This window comes from Scardinius erythrophthalmus, assembly GCF_964197995.2.
Source record: "Scardinius erythrophthalmus genome assembly, contig: HAP1_SCAFFOLD_79, whole genome shotgun sequence".
In the NCBI taxonomy this organism is placed as follows: Eukaryota; Metazoa; Chordata; class Actinopteri; order Cypriniformes; family Leuciscidae; genus Scardinius; species Scardinius erythrophthalmus.
In genome coordinates this window covers 337501-358885 of record NW_028296524.1, presented here as the reverse complement: position 1 = coordinate 358885, position 21385 = coordinate 337501, and the positions used below count along the sequence as shown (strand labels likewise).

The 21385-nt window shown below is 41.2% G+C and overlaps 1 protein-coding gene across 1 annotated transcript in view; it reads left to right on the top strand.

The window, feature by feature from the left end:
* Positions 1–14292, top strand: part of LOC308686273 (disks large homolog 4) — a 31700-nt gene extending 17408 nt beyond the window's left edge. Inside the window, exons 6-18 of the mRNA XM_081394638.1 lie at positions 2013–2163; positions 2244–2358; positions 2674–2830; positions 2904–3006; positions 3112–3223; positions 3319–3495; positions 4178–4233; positions 4321–4368; positions 5131–5232; positions 9796–9968; positions 11989–12101; positions 12709–12800; positions 13133–14292. Coding sequence (XP_081250764.1) covers positions 2013–2163; positions 2244–2358; positions 2674–2830; positions 2904–3006; positions 3112–3223; positions 3319–3495; positions 4178–4233; positions 4321–4368; positions 5131–5232; positions 9796–9968; positions 11989–12101; positions 12709–12800; positions 13133–13239 — 1506 coding nt within the window. The 3' untranslated portion in view covers positions 13240–14292. The remainder of the gene's footprint in view (positions 1–2012; positions 2164–2243; positions 2359–2673; positions 2831–2903; positions 3007–3111; positions 3224–3318; positions 3496–4177; positions 4234–4320; positions 4369–5130; positions 5233–9795; positions 9969–11988; positions 12102–12708; positions 12801–13132) is intronic.
* The last annotated feature ends 7093 nt before the right edge of the window (positions 14293–21385 follow it).

Here is a 21385-nt window from a genome sequence, read left to right as displayed (position 1 = left end):
TCATGCCCGTTTCTCTGACCGAAAATGCAGGTACCTCACCTTCTTGATACACGTGTGCACAGTCAGGAGCGTTGTCTTGAGAGGCAGGATCTTAAAGGGATAGTTCACTTTGAAATTAAATTTTGGTATGTTTTAGCTTACCTCAAGGGCATCCAAGATGTAGGTGTCTTTTTTTCCGCAGTAGTTTCAATTTTGATATTTTTAGGTCAAACCGTTCTTGTCTGTCAGTCATATAATGCAGGTATATGGTTGCGGCTTAATTTGGACGACGGGGAATTGTTTAATTTGGACTCTGTGCATGCTCTTTGAGACAGTAACCATAGACCTGCATTATATGACTGACAGACAAGAACGGTTTGACCTAAAAATATCAAAATTTAAACTACTGCGGAAAAAAAGACACCTACATCTTGGATGCCCTTGAGGTAAGCTAAAACATACCAAAATTTAATTTCAAAGTGAACTATCCCTTTAAGCTCAACTGACTGCAGTGGCTCAAAGGGCGCTCTCTGTAGGGCTTTAAGTACCACAAAGAAGTCCTCACTGGATGAGGTGTGGCCGAGGAGGATTCAGTCTCCTCGCACCTCTCAGGAACCTGAGGATCAGGTCATGCTTTCCCAAAGACCTACCGTCTACTGCATCATGATGTGCCGCAATAGCAGCACTGTGGATCTAGGGCTCTGGCTTGAGTGATTGTGTCCACCACTGCTGGTGGTAGACCACTTAAGTCTGCATCGTCCCGTTCACAAACCACACGTAGAGGTTCCAGAGGTCTGGAATTTCTCCTCATAACTGGACCACCTGGGGGTGAAGTCTCTATTCTCCCGGGAGCGGAGCTGTTGTGAGAGTGCATCCGCTACTCGATTGTGCTCACCCGTAATATGTAAATGGAATGGAGCGACCTGAGTATCTGCTGACTTTAGAGGAGGAGATGGTGGGTGAGTTGCGACAAGCGACATGAACGTAGACCACCCTGGCAGTTGATGTACGCCACCGTCACTGTGTTGTCCGTCCTGCAACAACGGTCAAAACTGGCACAGGGCCAGCGGTACTGCTAGCAAATTCAGGCAATTGATGCCACCAGGCACTGTTGTTGTGCGAATGAGTGGGCCGGAGCACGTTAAGGGTTTTCTGTTAGAACAGTGTCGTGTAAGCGGCCCCTAAGTTAATAACTAATAATCTTTGCAATGGAAGTGAATCAATCAAAAATAACTTTAGCTGGATAATAAATTTATTGTAGAGCTGTAAAGCCAAAAAGTCTCTGTTACTTTAATTTCCTATTGTCACTGTAAAGCTGCTTTGAAACAATCTATATTGTTAAAAGCACTATATTAATGAAGGTGACTTGACTTGACTTGACTTTTTCAATTTTCCATGGTCATGTTTTCGCATTGGGAACATGTGTCATCGACGAATGCTGGCTCAGCAAGCTTACGGCCCAGACACGCGTGGCAGTGATCGTGGCTGTAAGACGGGTAAGCAGCATCATCCGTGCTTGCTCTTTTAGGAAACTGCTCTTTTATTAGTCGAAGTGCCCAGGGGTGCGATCGCTACTCTTAACCGTGTAAGTTTGCTCTCTTATGTGACACACACAACTAAATGCGCCGTCTCACCAACACAGAACTGCTTCCCCTTCTTGTCAGCTCACACGCAAGCGGACTGGCTGAGCGCCGAAGTGATCAAACACACAAGATTATATACCCGTACATGTACGGGGAGTGGCTTGCCATGCAAATCTCACTCGCCAATGTCCAATGGCTTGTTTTGTTACCACTCAAAGGTGATTGGGCTATCAAGTGAGATGCCCTGCGTCAATCAGTTCTGACGTAATGTCGAACGTGACTGACTGATAGGGAACCCTGGTTCAGTGTGGCCAATCTCTCAGTTTCACCTACAGTGTACCAGTAAAAACACTGTATGAGAGGCAACCGATGGTAGTCATGGATGTTCAGGGGTGCAGGTTAGTTGTATCAAATGATCTAGAGTCATGAAGTGTGTGTGTCTGTGTTTAGGTGAATAACATGTATCTAGAGGACGTGATGCATGAAGACGCAGTAGCTGCGCTGAAAAACACGGGGGAAATTGTGTATCTGAGAGTAGCCAAAACTCTTCATCATCATCATCATCATCAAGACGCCTACAATCCTCCTGACATCACAAGCTGTAAGTGCATACACAAACACACACACTCTCTCTCTCACACACACACACACACACGCTCTGACATCTGTGTCTTTCTGCAGCCTATGCTCCTCATATGGACATGTCTGATTACCCACAAGCCCTCAGTCCCTCGTCTCCGCGCCATTACTCGCCCATCCCTAAAGGCCTCTTGCTGGGAGACGAGGACATTCCCAGGTGACTACACTCATGTCTATGCAAATATGCAAATTAGCACATATCATAGACAGTTTCTATTGCTTCTATAGTTCTTAAGCACCAGATAAACAAGTGTGCAGCCATCTTTAGAATTTTGTGTTTGAACTTCCGTTTTTGTGGTATAGCTCTGAATATTTCTATGGCATTGAAGAGTAATCAGCTGGTGAAGTGGATTTACTTATTGTAGAGTTCACAGAAGTTATAATGAGCATTGTAATGTTTGAAGCAGATGTCATAACAAATGTTGACAACGGTTCATATGGTGTGCTGTAAGCTTGTGCTCATGTCCATCAGGGAGCCGCGGCGTGTGGTCATTCTCAGGGGCTCCACCGGTCTGGGCTTTAATATCGTGGGCGGTGAGGATGGCGAGGGGATCTTCATCTCCTTCATCTTAGCGGGAGGAGCAGCTGATCTGAGCGGAGAGCTGAAGAAAGGAGATCAGATCCTGAGTGTACGTCTGATCCACACACACGTCTACTGGGACATGCTGTACGACTGTCACTCACTCAGTGTTGCTGTTGCAGGTGAACGGTGTGGATCTGCGTCATGCGACACATGAACAGGCAGCCGCTGCACTGAAGAACGCTGGACAGACGGTCACCATCATTACGCAGTACAGACCCGAGGGTGAGACGCACAGCACATGCTAATGCTAAAATAGCTAAAACAACTGCACTGACGAATCAGAGCCCAGCGAGCCTGACACGTGTGTGTGTGTGTGTGTGTGTTAAGAGTATAGCCGTTTCGAAGCGAAGATCCATGACCTGCGTGAGCAGCTGATGAACAGCAGTTTAGTTTCTGCAGCGGCGTCATTACGGAGTGGAAAGAGAAGCTTCTTCATCAGGTACTGAAGACAGAAACACACACAGACTTAAAACAAACTTTGAGTTTGACCATCCGACTGTCTGTCTGTCTGTCTGACCGTCTGTCTGTCTTCAGGGCTCTGTTTGACTACGATAAAACGGCAGACTGTGGGTTCCTGTCTCAGGCTGTGAGCTTCAGGTTTGGGGACGTTCTGCAGGTGTTTGACTGCAGTGATGAGGAATGGTGGCAGGCCGGAAAACTGTCCCCACATGGAGAACTGGAGGAGACTGGATACATTCCCAGCAAGAGGAGGTATGTGTGTGTGTGTGTGTGTGTGTGTGTGTGTGTGTGTGTGTGTGTGTGTGAGTTAGTGAAAAAACATAGCAGATGCAGTGAATACACATCTGTATTTGCTGGTAGATATGTTGAAATGTTTGAAATGAACATTTTTTTAATAAAAGTTGCCTGTTAAAAATACAATAGTATTCTATAATAGAAAATTATTCATTTTACAGCAAATCCATAAATTCAATAACAATGCAAAAACACACTTTGTATGCTGATTTTGTCAGGAAGTAGAAGCGGATTCAGTAGCGAGTGAAAAAAGATGAATAATGAATAATAACAACAGTGATGATAGAAGGGGTCAGATCAGAAGGATGGCAGTAACAGAGACAAAAGGCAGACAGAAATCCAGCAGGGAACGGAGAAAAGAAGCCAGAGAAGACGAACGGGAACGAGAAGTTGTATCTGTGTACATTATTGACCTGTGTTAACATGAACAATTGTATTTTTATTAAATAATGTTAACACACATTAATAAATACTGTGCTCATTGATAGTCATGAACTAACCCAACTAATGGGATATTGTAAAAACCTTAATGTATATATTTAGAAAAGGACCCTAACTCTGAACATCACACACAGCGGCTGATCGGGTGTGTGTGTGTGTGTGTGTGTGTGTGTGTGTGTGTGTGTGTGTGTTCCTGTAGGGTGGAGAGGAAGGAATGGTCCCGTATGAAGACTCGCGGCAGAGACGCCGTCAGCGGTCAGTGAGTGTTTGACTCTCTCATCTGTGGCTCATAGTGGCTCATGTGACACTGACATCCTGTGCGCGTGTGTGTGTGTGTTTCAGGACGTAGCGATTACATCGTGAGCTATGAAACGGTTATTCAGACTGAAGGTGAGTCTTAAGGTTCGATGGATAAAACGTTCTAATACTATTGCACTTGTAACCAGCAGGATTGGCCCCGGGGTCTCCGGCACGGGAGGCAGGCGCGCTAACAAGGACACTAAAGACTAGTATTGTACTTGTATTACAGGTTTTTAAACATGCCAATATATTTGATTAAACATGCACTAGTTTGCTTAAATCTCCAGAACACTAATGTGAACATTGGATAAAGCCTGGTTCATAATTCTTGTTAGATTTTGTTGACATATTAGAGTTAAAGGTTTTTACAGAGGATTTTTCTTTCTATATCTCCATAAATCAAAAAATACTGTCAACAACCAGAAAACAAATACATTTTCACAATGTTTTTAGGAATAAAATGTTCTATAAATCTGGCACCTTCAGAATATGTAGATATGAATAAAATTGCTGAAGTGGAGATTTCTGACTCAAGCTTACAGCCTTTAAAGAGATTGTAATTGAAATCTACATGCACAAATAGATAAGCTGCGATCAAATTAACACTTAAATTAGTATTTTGGATGTTTTCTTTACACTAGTCTGAAAGAAAACAAGTTATGGAAACAAAATAGACCAAAATCTCAAAATTGACCAGCGCATTCGCCTGTAATGTCTGGCCTTAAATGGTAAACAATAGAGCTTTTATTTTGGTGGGAAACTGCTGGAAGTCCTGTGTTGTTATTGTAGAATTAATTAAATGTTACCAGTCATATGGTGAATAACAATATGATGTCATTTCCTGTCCTGCAGTGCACTACGCGCGTCCAGTCATTATCCTCGGGCCGAGCAAGGATCGCGTCAATGACGATCTCCTCTCCGAGTTCCCGGACAAGTTTGGCTCCTGTGTCCCGCGTAAGACTTCCCAATTCAGTTCAGTTTGACTCAGTTACGTTAAATAACAGTGTCAATGTTCATCCATTATGAAACAAATTCAGTTCTGTTCAAGTTGATTCAATTCAATTCAATAACAGTCAGTGTTGCAAAGTTGATCAATTATGAAACTAATTCAGTTCATTTCAATTTTATCCAGTTCAGTTCAATATCAGTATCAGCATCAGTGTTCATCGATTATCTTGGCACAGCAGCCCAAACTGTGAAAGCACAAAACTACTCTCATTTTGCTTTCAAGTCAAGTCAAGTCAAGTCATCTTCATTTATATAGCGCTTTTAACAATGTAGATTGTTTCAAAGCAGCTTTACAGAGATAAACGTATAATTTAAGGTAACAGAGATTGTTTTGGCTTTATAGCGGTTCTTTAGTAAAGTTATTTTCCAGCTAAGGTTAGTTATGATTGATTCGCTTCCGTCGCAACGATCATTTGTTATTAAATTAGGGGCCGCTAAGACGACACCATTCTCTCTACACAGACTTTAAACGCGAACCTGTGAGAAACGCTGATGGCGTTCACATGCGCATTAAGAATGGGTTCTATAGTTACGTGCGTTTGAATATATGTGCGCAGGTTTGGAATTCCCTACAAACCAAGCATAAACAAAGTACTGGTGTTTCCTTATCATTTTTGATACAGAATTTTATTTTATTTTATCAATTTGGGGTAGATACGCGAATTGAGTTTCCCGACAACGCTTTATCTGTAGAGTGGTAAAGGGATCCTCCATAGGGAGAGACTAGTTGGCACTTCAGCACTGCGTTGTCATCGGGTCCAGGCGAAGGTCCTTCATCAGATCTGGATACGGCCTGGATCCGGCAGGCTGCGGGAAAACCTTGGGATAAACAAAGACACTAAAATTAGCGTAGATGCCATTCTTCTTATGATGTAACGAGTACATCAGGATTTATGGGAAGTGTTCCCGGTTCCAGCTGACCTAATCTATGCAGCCTTACATTGAATCTAAAGTCTATAATGTATTATGTGAATGCTAGGTCAAAGAGATGTGTCTTTAATCTAGCTTTGAACTGACAGAGTGTGTCTGCTTCCCGGACAATGGTAGGAAGACTGTTCCAGAGTTTTGGTGCTAAATAGGAAAAGGATCTACCGCCAGCAGTCGATTTAGATATTCTAGGTATTATCAACTGGCCGGAGTTTTGAGATCGCAATAGACGTGAAGGACTGTAATGCGTTAAGAGCTCGCTCAAGTACTGCGGAGCTAACCCATTTAGTGCTTTGTACGTGATCAGCAATATTTTAAAATTGATGCGATGTTTAATAGGGAGCCAGTGCAGTTTTGACAGAACTGGGCTAATATGGTCATACTTCCTGGTTCTGGTAAGAACTCGAGCTGCTGCGTTTTGGACCAGCTGTAGTTTGTTTATTAAGCGTGCAGGGCAACCACCCAGTAGAGCATTACAGTAATCTAGCCTTGAGGTCATGAACGCATGAACTAATTGTTCCGCATTTGTCAATGAGAGCATATGACGTAATTTGGATATATTTTTAAGATGGAAAAATGCAGTTTTACAGATACTAGACACTTGACTTTCAAATGAAAGATTGGTATCAAAGAGCACACCCAGGTTCCTAACCGACGACGAAGACTTAACAGAGCAGCCATCAAGTGTTAGACAGTATTCTAGATTATTACGTGAGGACGTTTTTTTGTCAAATAATTAGAAACTCTGTTTTTTCAGAATTTAGAAGTAGGAAATTACGAGTCATCCAATTTTTTATATCCGCTATGCATTCTATGTTAATTGCTATGCTATGTTAATTTTGTGAATTGGTAAGTTTCGTTAGGTTTTGAAGAAATATAGAGCTGAGTATCGTCGGCATAACAGTGAAAGCTAATTCCATGTTTCCTAATGATATCTCCTAAGGGTAGCATGTACAGAGTGAACAGCAGCAGCGGTCCTAATACTGAGCCTTGTGGTACGCCATACTTAACTTGTGATCGATGAGACATCTCTTCATTTACTGCTACAAACTGATAACGGTCAGATAAGTGTGATTTAAACCATGCTAGTGCAATTCCACTAATGCCAACATAATGTTCGAGTCTATTTTAAAGAATGTTGTGGTCAATGGTGTCAAATGCAGCACTAAGATCGAGTAACACTAATAGAGAGATACAACCACGATCGGATGATAAGAGCAAATCATTTGTGACTCTAACGAGAGCTGTTTCGGTACTATGGTACGGTCTAAATCCTGACTGGAAATCCTCCAGATATCATTTCTTTCAAGAAAGGAACACAGTTGTGAAGACACTGCCTTTTCTAATATCTTTGACAGAAAAGGTAGATTCGAGATCGGCCTGTAATTGACTAATTCTGTATGATCAAGTTGCGTTTTTTTAACAAGCGGTTTAATCATAGCCAGCTTAAAGTTTTTTGGTACGTATCCTAGAGACAAAGACGAATTAATGATATTAAGAAGAGGATCTACGACCTCTGGAAGTATTTCTTTCAGTAGCTTAGTCGGTATAGGGTCTAACATACATGTAGTAGAATTAGATGATTTAACGAGTTTAATAAATTCTTCCTCTCCTATAGCAACGAATTAATCTAATTTTTCCTCAGGGAGACTACAATGCACTGCCTGATGCGATACTGTAGTAGACGGTTGCATAGTTATAATTTTTTTCCTGATATTATCAATCTTATAAGTGAAGAAGTTCATAAAGTCATTACTGCTGTGTTGCTTGGAAACTTCTGGGCTTGAAGCTTTCTTTTTCGTTAGTTTAGCCACCGTTTCAAATAAATACCTAGGATTATGTTTATTTTCTTCTAATAGGTTTGAAAAATAAGCAGATCTAGCAGCTTTTAAAGCCTCTCTGTAAGTAATTGAGCTCTCCTTCCATGAAATGCGAAATACCTCTAGTTTTGTTTTCTTCCAGCATTGCTCCATCTCTCTGGCTGCTCTCTTAAGGGCCGAGTGTGCTCGTTGTACCACGGCGTTGGACGATTTTCTTTAATCTTCTTTAAGCGCAACGGAGCAACTGTGTCTAAAGTGCTGGAAAAGAGAGAGTTAAAAGTTTCTGTTGCAATATCGAGTTCTTCCAAGCTATCCGGGATGCTGAGATGATGAAACTGATCAGGAAGATTATTAATAAAGCAATCTTTAGTGGCAGAAGTGATAGGTCTAACATATTTGAAACACGGAGTCGGCTTTGCAGCCTTGGCTAAATGAAGTTTACACGAGATTAGATAATGATCTGAGATGTCATCGCTCTGCTGCAGAATTTCAACGGCATCAACATCTATTCCATGTGATATTATTAGATCTAGAGTATGATTGCGACGATGAGCCGGTCCTGACACGTGTTGTCTAACTCCAGTAGAGTTTACAATGTCTTTAAATGCCAATCCCAATGCATCTTTTTCATTATCGATGTGTATATTAAAATCACCAACAATTAGTACTTTATCTGCAGCCAGTACTAACTCTGATAGAAAATCAGCAAATTCTTTGATAAAGTCTGTTTGGTGCCCTGGTGGCCTGTATACAGTAGCCAGCACAAATCTCAAACGTGATTTATCATTTACACTATATCTTGTTACATTAAGCACCAATGCTTCAAAAGAATTATATTTAAAACTTGATTTCTTAGTGGTTTTGAAACTATTACTATAGATTACAGCAACACCACCCCCTTTGCGTTTCAGACGAGGCTCATGTTTATAACAGTAATCTTGCGGGGTGGACTCATTTAAAGTAATGTAATCGTTTGGTTTTAGCCAGGTTTCTGTCAAACACAGCACATCTAGATTATTATCTGAAATCATATCGTTAACAATGAGTGCTTTTGAAGTAAGCGATCGAATATTCAGCAACCCAAGCTTTAGCATTTGCTCATCTGTATTATAGCTGTTTTTTATTTGTTGAACATCAATTAAATTTTTAACCTTAGTTGGGTTTAAACGTTTTTTGGATTTCCAAATTCGGGGAACAGACACAGTCTCTATATGATGATAGCTAGGTGAAAGAGGCTCTATGTGATGGGATTTATCTGACCTTGGTGACGAGAGGCCGCTATCAGACGGTCGGTTTAGCCAGTCTGTCTGCTTCCTGACCTGAGCCCCAGATTGTCAAGTCCTTGGTGTTTCATTCACGGCTTCGTGCGTCTCAATAAAAAAAAGAGTTCTGCGACACAGTGCTCTGCAACAATATTTGTATTATCTTCAGTTTTGAAAATGAGTGCTCCGCTGAAGAAACAGTAACCTCTCACACACTGTTTCCTTTTCGTTATTTGGCGCGGCGATGCAGCGTTTGCACGTAGAGCAGCGTTATTAAAAATGATCAAATAACACATGTACACAAGAAATTATGGAGAAACAAGAAATTACTGCACATGACATGCATACAAAATATATATTTATTGTGGCCACAAATTAAAAATGAATTCTCTCATTCTATTGGGCGGCGTTTATATACCCTGATCCGCCACTGATCCACATATTAAGATGCTAAAACCTCTGGTAAAAGACTTGTGAGTGACACTCCGTGTGTTTGACAGACACGACGCGGCCGAAGCGCGAATACGAGGTGGACGGACGTGATTACCACTTTGTGTCATCGAGAGAACAGATGGAGAAAGACATTCAGAGTCATCGGTTCATCGAGGCCGGCCAGTACAACAGTCACCTGTATGGGACCAGTGTCCAGAGCGTCAGACAGGTGGCAGAGCAGGTGAGACACACACACACACACACACACACACCTGTATGGGACCAGTGTCCAGAGCGTCAGACAGGTGGCAGAGCAGGTGAGACACACACACACACACACACACACACACACCTGTATGGGACCAGTGTCCAGAGCGTCAGACAGGTGGCAGAGCAGGTGAGACACACACACACACACACACACACACACACACCTGTATGGGACCAGTGTCCAGAGCGTCAGACAGGTGGCAGAGCAGGTGAGACACACACACACACACACACACACACCTGTATGGGACCAGTGTCCAGAGCGTCAGACAGGTGGCAGAGCAGGTGAGACACACACACACACACACACACACACACCTGTATGGGACCAGTGTCCAGAGCGTCAGACAGGTGGCAGAGCAGGTGAGACACACACACACACACACACACACCTGTATGGGACCAGTGTCCAGAGCGTCAGACAGGTGGCAGAGCAGGTGAGACACACACACACACACACACACACACACCTGTATGGGACCAGTGTCCAGAGCGTCAGACAGGTGGCAGAGCAGGTGAGACACACACACACACACACACACACCTGTACGGGACCAGTGTCCAGAGCGTCAGACAGGTGGCAGAGCAGGTGAGACACACACACACACACACACACACACACACACCTGTATGGGACCAGTGTCCAGAGCGTCAGACAGGTGGCAGAGCAGGTGAGACACACACACACACACACACACACACACACTCACACACTCTCTCTTACTCACTCTACTCACTCACAACCTCGATCACACACACACACACACACACACACACACACACACACACACACACACACACACACACACCTGTATGGGACCAGTGTCCAGAGCGTCAGACAGGTGGCAGAGCAGGTGAGACACACACACACACACACACACACACCTGTATGGGACCAGTGTCCAGAGCGTCAGACAGGTGGCAGAGCAGGTGAGACACACACACACACACACACACACACCTGTATGGGACCAGTGTCCAGAGCGTCAGACAGGTGGCAGAGCAGGTGAGACACACACACACACACACACACACACCTGTATGGGACCAGTGTCCAGAGCGTCAGACAGGTGGCAGAGCAGGTGAGACACACACACACACACACACACACACACACACACACCTGTATGGGACCAGTGTCCAGAGCGTCAGACAGGTGGCAGAGCAGGTGAGACACACACACACACACACACACACCTGTATGGGACCAGTGTCCAGAGCGTCAGACAGGTGGCAGAGCAGGTGAGACACACACACACACACACACACACCTGTATGGGACCAGTGTCCAGAGCGTCAGACAGGTGGCAGAGCAGGTGAGACACACACACACACACACACACACACCTGTATGGGACCAGTGTCCAGAGCGTCAGACAGGTGGCAGAGCAGGTGAGACACACACACACACACACATGTATGGGACCAGTGTCCAGAGCGTCAGACAGGTGGCAGAGCAGGTGAGACACACACACACACACACATGTATGGGACCAGTGTCCAGAGCGTCAGACAGGTGGCAGAGCAGGTGAGACACACACACACACACACACACACACCTGTATGGGACCAGTGTCCAGAGCGTCAGACAGGTGGCAGAGCAGGTGAGACACACACACACACACACACACACACCTGTATGGGACCAGTGTCCAGAGCGTCAGACAGGTGGCAGAGCAGGTGAGACACACACACACACACACACACACACCTGTACGGGACCAGTGTCCAGAGCGTCAGACAGGTGGCAGAGCAGGTGAGACACACACACACACACACACACACACCTGTATGGGACCAGTGTCCAGAGCGTCAGACAGGTGGCAGAGCAGGTGAGACACACACACACACACACACACACACCTGTACGGGACCAGTGTCCAGAGCGTCAGACAGGTGGCAGAGCAGGTGAGACACACACACACACGAGCAGACAGACAGGTGAAGGAGGGGAGACTCATAAGAATGTGTGTGTGTGTCTGTGTTTTCAGCAGGGGAAACACTGTATCCTGGATGTTTCGGCGAATGCAGTGAGGAGATTACAGGCTGCACAACTTCACCCCATCGCCATCTTTATACGACCCTCGTCCCTGCAGAACATACTGTGAGTGTGTGTGTGTGTGTGTGTGTGTGTGAGAGAGAGAGAGAGAGAGAGAGAGAGAGAGAGAGAGAGAGAGAGAGAGAGAGAGAGAGAGAGAGAGAGAGAGAGAGAGAGAAAGAGAGTGTGTGTGTGTGTGTGTGTGTGTGTGAGAGAGAGAGAGAGAGAGAGTGTGTGTGAGGGAGAAAGTGTGTGTGTTTGTGTGTGTGTGTGTGTGAGAGAGAGAGATATTCAATGATGATAAAAATATTGGTATGATAATATAACCCTTTCCTCAATCACTGCAAAAACAAAAACACAATGTAACAGATGTGAAGTAGCAGCTCAGATGTTAGAGTGTAAATGTAACGCTCTCAGAATGGTGGCCAATCAGAAGAGCGTGTGGGCGGAGTCTCTCTGCACTGCTGTCTCACACTCGCTACACTGGATGAGTGTGTAACCCGATGAAACCGGTTTAATGTCATTAAAAACTGATGCAGTCTTAGTCATGAACACTGTACACGTGCTTGAATGTTCTTGTTTAGTGTATTTTTCAGTTATTAAAGTGAAGTGCAGTGATATTGGTGTCAGATGAAACTCTCAAGATGAATAAAGCAGACGATGTTGATTTCAGAGACATTAGCAAGCGCCTGACGGAGGAACAGGCCCGCAGAGCTTTAGACAGAGCCGTCAAACTGGAGCAGGACTTCATCGAGTGCTTCTCAGGTGAGTCTTCATCATCATCATCATCATACATGTGTACATGAGCTCTGATGTGATTGGCTGATCTCTCTGTGGTGACATCATCTCAACATCAGACCAGTGTTACTTTTGTATCATTGATACAGTATCGTTAGTATTATATCAGAGCATGTGTTATTTCTTTTATTTGGATATAATAATAACGCTGCATCCGATCAGGACAGTGTCGTTGTGATTGTGATGTTGCGTTTGAGTTGTGATTGTTTTGTTGTGATTATGTTGTGTAGCGATGGTGGAGGGCGAGAGCTTCGAGGAGATGATTATAATGATTGTGATGTTGTGTTGTGTTTGTGTAGCGATTGTGGAGGGCGAGAGCTTTGAGGAGATCTACCACCGTGTGAAGGCTGTGATGGAGGAACAGTCCGGCCCATACATCTGGATCCCGGCGCGAGAGAGACTTTAAACACGTCACCAGACGATCTGCAGATTCACACCATCAGCTCATCCATAATCCACATGTAAATATACGTCAGATAATATTTCAGTCTGGAGTGGGCGGGGACGCTTACCTCATCGCCATGGCAACGGTTCATCGTCGGGTCGGACTGCTGAATCAGCGACAGAGCAAAAACATGTGTGAACTAGCCTTAACGTGTGTGTGGGTGTGTGTGTGAGCCGCTTCTAATGATGATGATGATGATGATGAAGGTGTTTATGTGGGTGGTTTTCATAGCGATTGTGAGCTCAGTGAATGTGTAACAATGTCTGAGGCAATATAGACATGAGCACTGAGCACTTTACTAACACACACACACACACACACCTCTCATTGTGAAGTGTCTCTATAGGGCTACTGTTTACATATAATACACACTTTAAACTGCACAGGGAGAGAAACGCGCACACGCGTGTGTGTGTGTGTTTGTGTGTTTATGTGTGTGTGAGTGTGTGAGTGTGTGTGTGTGTGTGTGTGTGTGTGTGTGTGTGTGTGAGAGAGAGTGAGAGATTCAGAGCATTAGATTAGATTAATTCAGTCACAGAGAGGCTGCAGTGATTTGTAAATCATTTAATGATTAGTGAGTGTGTGTGTGTGTGTGTGTATGTGTGTGTTGATGAGTATTATTATTATTATTCTACAGCTGTACATACAGATTCAGATGATCTGAACCAATGGGGCTTTAAACACATGAACACTGCACTTCTCTGAGCCAAAACTACCCACAATCCACCTCTCTGCCCATACAAACATCATGCTGTACGCTACAGCGACCCATAATGCACTGCGCTCGGTCTACAACATTTAACCAAAGTGTTTTTTTCTTTAGTTTGTGTGATTATGACATTTGAGTTCGGTTTCTCATTTTAGACTCATTTTCACACACTTATAGACGCATTTAAATTTGCGAAGCGACAGCCGCTCTGTATAATGTGAAATAAATGGATTAATAAATATATTTCCTGTTGTAAACTAGCTAAAATACTGAAATGATGATTCATTAAACTGTTTTAATAATTACTCAGGCTTTCGTGTGTTTCTGTGTGTTTACAGGTGAAACTGAATATTAATGGTCTTAAGGCCAGTTCAGTAACTTTAACAATAACGGTGAAGTTTTAATAATCACTCTGAGAATAACTTGTTCACACTTGTTTCTAATGATGCGATCAAACCAGCTGTATGAAAAATAAGCCAGTTCAGAGAGCACAGGTGTACTGAATGTTAGGGACAATGGATGGAAACCCTCTGAGAGGCAGAGGAGGAAGAGGATGAGACGAGGAAGAGGAAGAGGATGAGACGAGGAAGAGGAAGAGACAAGGATGAGACGAGGAAGAGGATGAGATGAGGAAGAGAAGAGGAATAGGATGAGACAAGGAAGAGGAAGAGAAGAGGAATAGGATGAGACAAGGAAGAGGAAGAGGATGAGACGAGGAAGGCCCTTAAGAGAGCAGCCAGAGAGATGGAGCGCAACTGGAAGAAAACAAAACTAGAGGTATTTCGCATTTCATGGAAGGAGAGCTCAATTACTTACAGAGAGGCTTTAAAAGCTGCTAGATCTGCTTATTTTTCAACCCTATTAGAAGAAAATAAACATAATCCTAGGTATTTATTTGAAACGGTGGCTAAACTAACGAAAAAGAAAGCTTCAAGCACAGAAGTTTCCAAGCAACACAGCAGTAATGACTTTATGAACTTCTTCACTAACAAGATTGATAATATCAGGGACAAAATTATAACTATGCAACCGTCTACTACAGTATCGCATCAGGCAGTGCATTGTAGTCTCCCTGAGGAAAAATTTGATTCATTCGTTGCTATAGGAGAGGAAGAATTTACTAAACTCGTTAAATCATCTAAATCTACTACATGTATGTTAGACCCTATACCGACTAAGCTACTGAAAGAAATACTTCCAGAGGTCATAGATCCTCTTCTTAATATCATTAATTCGTCTTTGTCTCTAGGATACGTACCAAAAACCTTTAAGCTGGCTTTGATTAAACCGCTTGTTAAAAAAACGCAACTTGATCGTACAGAATTAGTCAATTACAGGCCGATCTCGAATATACCCTAACCCTAACCCTAACCCTTTTGTTTAAAAAATAAAACCATGTATTATGTATTATATATTGCCACATAGCTCCACCGGCATACGACGTAACTCCAGCAGGGCAGCTAGCTATCTCTTCGTTTCTGTGTTTCTGTGTTGTCGGTCACTAGCGCGCAAGCGCAAGGCAACACTGTGTGCATGTAATACTCATTAGGGCTGTCAAAATTGCTCAAAAATGACGTTCGAATATTCCCTTTAAAAAAACACATATTCAAACTATTCGAACATCTGGTTGCGCATTTTGTCAATGACGCGCATTACGTCAATAACAGGACAAATTAATACAAAGAGACATAATGACCTGTATTGTTATATGTAGTCTTGATGTGGGTGTGTACAGTGGTTTTACATTTAAAAGGGTCGTAAATCTAGTTCAAGTAAATTGTAGCACGCCATAGTCAACTTTTATCAGGTAATTTCACAACAACAAAAATGTGGCTAGTAAAAATGCTGTGTGGCTAGTAACTTTGGAAAACCACTAGCCACATTGGCTAGTGAGCAAAAAAGTTAACATCAAGCCCTGCTCATGATATTGATTTGACAACATTTGTTTTTGTATGTATGGCTTGGCAAATTGTATCATTTAAGCCTTGTTTCTTCATCCCTTTTTTCCCCCCCTTAATGCTTATTTTGTATTATGACCCTTTTTGTCTGATTGTCCCTTTGCAATGATAGTATGATGCCTTTAATTTAATGCCTTTGTTTAGCCCTTTTGTATTTTAAACCTTTCACAATATTGTATGCCTCTTGTATTGTAAAGCTTTGTATGACGGTTTGAAAACCAATACTTTTTTGTCAACCTATTTTGTCCATGGCAACCTATTGTGTCCACCTGCCCTTATTGACTCACTCATTCAGTCTCTGTATACTTTTAGTTCCTTGTCCATTTTTAAAGTTAGTAGTTCTATTCCTGCGTATTAATCTCCTAAGTGTTTGTCATTTTGATTTTATTTACAAAGTTTTACTGTAACTACTAGATCCTGTTCAAACTCATCCTTGCTCCTACCATCATGACAGAAGAATGGAACTTCAAACATGGATGGATGTAGCAGCAGTTTTTCTTGAACCAAAACTATTGTTCCTTACCCCTTTGCACCTTGGTTCTGCCTTTGGCTTCCAGTTAACTTGGAGTGAGATTTGAGGGGGGGGGGTGGCAAAAAAAAAAAACTTGCATCACAATAAGTGTATTGTGATTGTCAAAACATTTTAGTAACTAAACTGAATTTTGACAACATGTTACAATGTTTATATGGTACAATTTCTGGTAAGCTAAGTTTTTTTTTTTTTTTACAAATTTCTTAAAGAAATTTCACGATTTCAATTCAATTCTTGTGATTTGATTTAATGTTGACTCATTTGGATAAATATTAAGTACACAAGATAGGCGTTTATTTTTCTCAAGAAAAATAGACTACACACAGACAGCCCTATCAGCTGGCAGTATTATTTAAGGTTAAAAATAACTCAAATTAAATATGTGTTTTTTATTATAATAACAACTTTATTTAATGATATAAGTACAAATATAATAAATATGTAATATAGTACACATATTTAGCAAAATACTCTCTATAGCTCTTTTTCTAGCCAACTAACATGTCTATATTATGGTCAATAAATGGCTTTCCTGAGAATGGATGTGTGGTGTGAGAGCGTGTGAAGAGTCTCACGGTGAATACGCGTGAGAGTTGGGAGTTCTGTTATTATATTTTGGCTTAATTCTATTTGTTATTCAGATTTTACCTCAAATATTACCTTTGAATTGGAACAACATAATGAGAAGTAATAATTGGGATGTTAATGTTACAGTAGAAGTTTTCTTGATAATCTTAGCATTGTTTACTGTCCCTAGATAGCAACGTCAGGTATATCACACATTTCAAACTGTTTTAAAATTTTATTTTGTACTTCAAGTGGTAATTCGGCATTTTTGGGTTTATATGATAACAGGTTTGAAAGTGCAAAATTCCCTATGTTTTCCCTTTTTTTCAAAATGGGCACCTTTAGCATAAAAACTGCAAGATTGTGTGTGGAGAACTTTTTCCTAAGGAATCTCTATATATTTCTGATATTTGCTAAATATGTGTTAAAAAAGCTTTCTATTTTAGATAAATGCTGTTATTTTGAACTATGTTTGTAATGTGACTTTTTTCATGTATGACATGAAAATTATTTTTAGAATTAAATATATAAATATTTATATAACAAGCAATACAAATGGGTTTATGTCTGATAACCTTTTAAACACAAACTTAACTGCAGACACTGAAATGTGTAACGGTGGCACGCCCTTGCAAAAGGATTTTTAAATTAATTCGGGCGCCAGGTAGAATTAAGTGGGCGAACATAAAAATAACCACACTTAATAATTTATACCAAGATAGCTCATAAGCCACCAGTTACACCAAAACAAGTTGTATAAGCATTAACCTTCTTCACAAAACATCCCACAAGAAAGATTGTGTAAATATTTTATTCTTTTACAAAACCAAAACAAAAAAACATTTCTCACAAAAGAGGTTACAATAACGAATCACAATGTCTTTGATGTAGATCGAGTGTTGTAGGCTCGCAGCAGTAGGTCAATAGTCCATGATTTGCTAAATATAACTCAAGATGTCACATTTACACCCATATGCAAAATCGTCACGCTCAAAAAAAAAAAATAATCATACAAAACAGGAACAAAAGAAAAGCGCTCGCTCTGAGCGTATCTTGAAAGAGTTAGAATGAGTAATTGTGAATGTTCGTTCGTTTGTGTGTGTGTGTAACGTTATGTGCGTTTATCACTGACGTGAATGCACAACGCCACAGAGGAAACTTTCGTTGATCAGCATACAATTCGACAAGCATTAAAAACATTGTTGCATTTTCCCCTTACCAGCACATGTGAAAACAAAACTGAGTTTTACCAAAGAGATTTTGCGTTGGCTAATGCAGTTTCACCATTTTTCATTTTGTCTTACTACATATATTTACGAGGGACACTTAGCTTTTTTTTCAGTACAGAAAAATAAAATATAAGCATTACACACATGGATTTATTTAAATAATGCTTTCAATGAGTTAAGGGCAACTTTATCCTTACTGGATACAAATCTGAATGTATTTTGCAGAAAACATAAATTAGGCCCTAGACAACCATGCCTGGCTGTTGCTTAGAATGTAAAATGTAGCATAACAAGCTTGATAATTTGAGTAATAATTTAATTTATTCCATGATCCATGGCTTTGTGTCAGGTGGTTCTTTGACTATGCCATGCACGGAAATAGTTAAACACACACCAATCCATTTTCATATTTTCAATGAGCAAGGCAAAGCTGGCAATGGTAAAGAAAACCCTTGTAGATATATGAGGAAGAAGCCTTAGGAGTAAACAATATGCACATGTTAATTTGATTCATGTTACCTCACATTTTTAATGACATTTACTTTCCAGAGAATTGATTAAAATTTTAATATATTTAAAAAAATTAAAGACACATGTAGTAACTGCTGAGAGCATAAAGGTGAATATAGTCACAAAGTCTGGCTTCTGCTGATGAGCCGGTGCTGATTGGAGGACCTTGGAGCGATATGACCCACAACTTACTCCTGCTGGACGAGTTCTGCCAGAACACCTACACGAAAGATCCCTTCCCTAGGAAGTGTTGCAGCTACCATAATACCGTTCTCAAAGATTATAATGAGCTTTAATAGAACAATCTAAAACATTTGCAATGAACAAGGAACAGATTGTGCATGGCAGACACTGGCTATGGACTGCATATTTATTACTTTATTATTTAATGAAACATTACTGGCCAGGTGGGTGTGGGAATGAAGGTGGACTAGAGGTCGATCTGTGCATCTGACGATCAACTATCTCTTGAGCTGTTTTGTAGAGAAAAGAAAATGAAAAATGTTAGAGCATCCTATAAGGAAAGTTACTGTGGGTTAAAATACTTATTTCTCACAAACAACATTGGTAGAAACATGAACACAATACTGTCAACAACCTTCTTAATAGATACTTAACACTGTGAGAATCATGTTCAATTCCACAGCTATTTAACTTTTAAATGTTTTGGCCTAAAAAATGTGACATCGCTTAGAGCACCTTTAATTTTTGTCACATACAGCGAACATCTCCTCACCATCTGCTAGCTGCCTGTCCCCTGAAAACTGTAAAGAAACGTAGTCTCTGTAGACAGCCCAGGTTCCACAAACAGCAACAAAAACAAACTGGGCTCACCCACACCGCAAAACCAACAAAATGTTTCAGCCAATAACCTACAAGGAGGGTTTGGGGTGGGGTTTGTGTTCAGGGTATCTGCACATTTTTTAAAGTCAAATTTAAGACTTTTTAAGACCTTTTTAAGACCAGAAGAAATCAAAATTAATACCATGCATTAGGGGGTGTGCAATATCGACAAAATATGTCTCAATCGATATTTTCAAAGTTTTGTTGGTAATAATTAGATATTTTACTGATTGTGTTTTTGTGCTTGGTGCTATGGCTGGTTTAGGCCTGTTGTTGACAGCTGACAGACGAAGATATTCATATTTTTCATACTCTATGCAGTGCAGTGACAGAAAGTCACTGCCATCTTAAATTGATTTCCAGGGGCATTTTCACCTATTTATTGACATTTGTATATGTATGCATCACCTTTGTCAAATTCTAACATTCAAATTAAATTCTATTAGAATAATTACACAATACCAGTGTTACCAGTCAAATTAAATCATTAAATCAAAATCCATCTTTCCAGTGCAGAGGTGACACAGAAGTGGCATCAGATCTGGCATTAATATATTTACACTGTATTTACAATTGCATAAATAAAGCTATGAGATTGTTAAATATGAAATGATTTCTAATTTTAACATTCTACTTAAAAAGTACTCTAAATATTAAACTAAAGCTGCCAGTAGGTGGCGGCAAGTCACTGTTTTAATCATAGATATCATATAATAAAGGCCTTTATTTATGGAGCTAAAAGAGTCTCAAAAAAGATAAATGCACAAACTGCATTCACATATGCACACACAGGATACACAAATGCACACACATGATTCATAAATACACACACAGGATACACAAATGCGCACAAAATTCACAAATGCACACACAGAATTTAAAAAGCACAGAAGATTCACAAATGCCTACAAAATTCAGAAATGCACACAAAATTCATAAATACACACACAATTCAGAAATGAAAACAAAATTTACAAATGCACACATGATTCACAAATGCTCAGGACAAGATTCATAAATGTATTTCTGATGCACACACAAATATATCTTGATTTACAAACTGCTTGCGGTCTGTGAACTTCACTGCATTTGTGTGTGAATTTTGAGACTCCCCTGACTTGGCTGGACACACAAATGCCTTTTTTTAAACAGGGAATGATCTGTGACCAATCAGATATCTCCCTTGTTTTAGCCAATCATATATCTCCCTTGTTTTAGCCAATCACAAGAACGCACCCCACGTGGGGGATTGTTTACTTATAAGACAGTCACATGCAGCGCGGGCGCGAGCGCGAGGTGGGTGGAGTTCTGCCAGTTGGTTGAGACCATTTTTTACAGTCTATGGTAACTTGAGACTTCAAAATGGCTTCTGGCAACGATAGGGCAGCGGTAAGTATAACTTAACGTGTTTAACTCGTTATCTCCTTATTATAAGATGTTGCTTAATTGTTAATGTTAACCGGTTTAATTGTGCAACATAATGTTAACCGGTTTAATTGTGCAACTATCAACATAAGCTAGCGAGCTGAGCTAGCGCATGCTAATATAGGGTCAGGCTAGTATCTTTCCATAAAGTTGAAATTCTTGTGAATTAAGTGACTGTTTGACAGGGTCTGTCGCCCCAAGCCGAGGTGCAGTTAACGTTATTGGCCCGGGAGCTGTCCTCGGCCCCAATTTTGCGTTGTATGTGAAACAGGGTGAAGCAGTCGATTCTGTTCCCTATCGGAATTCCTGTTCCCTTTATGCAATCATACTACAA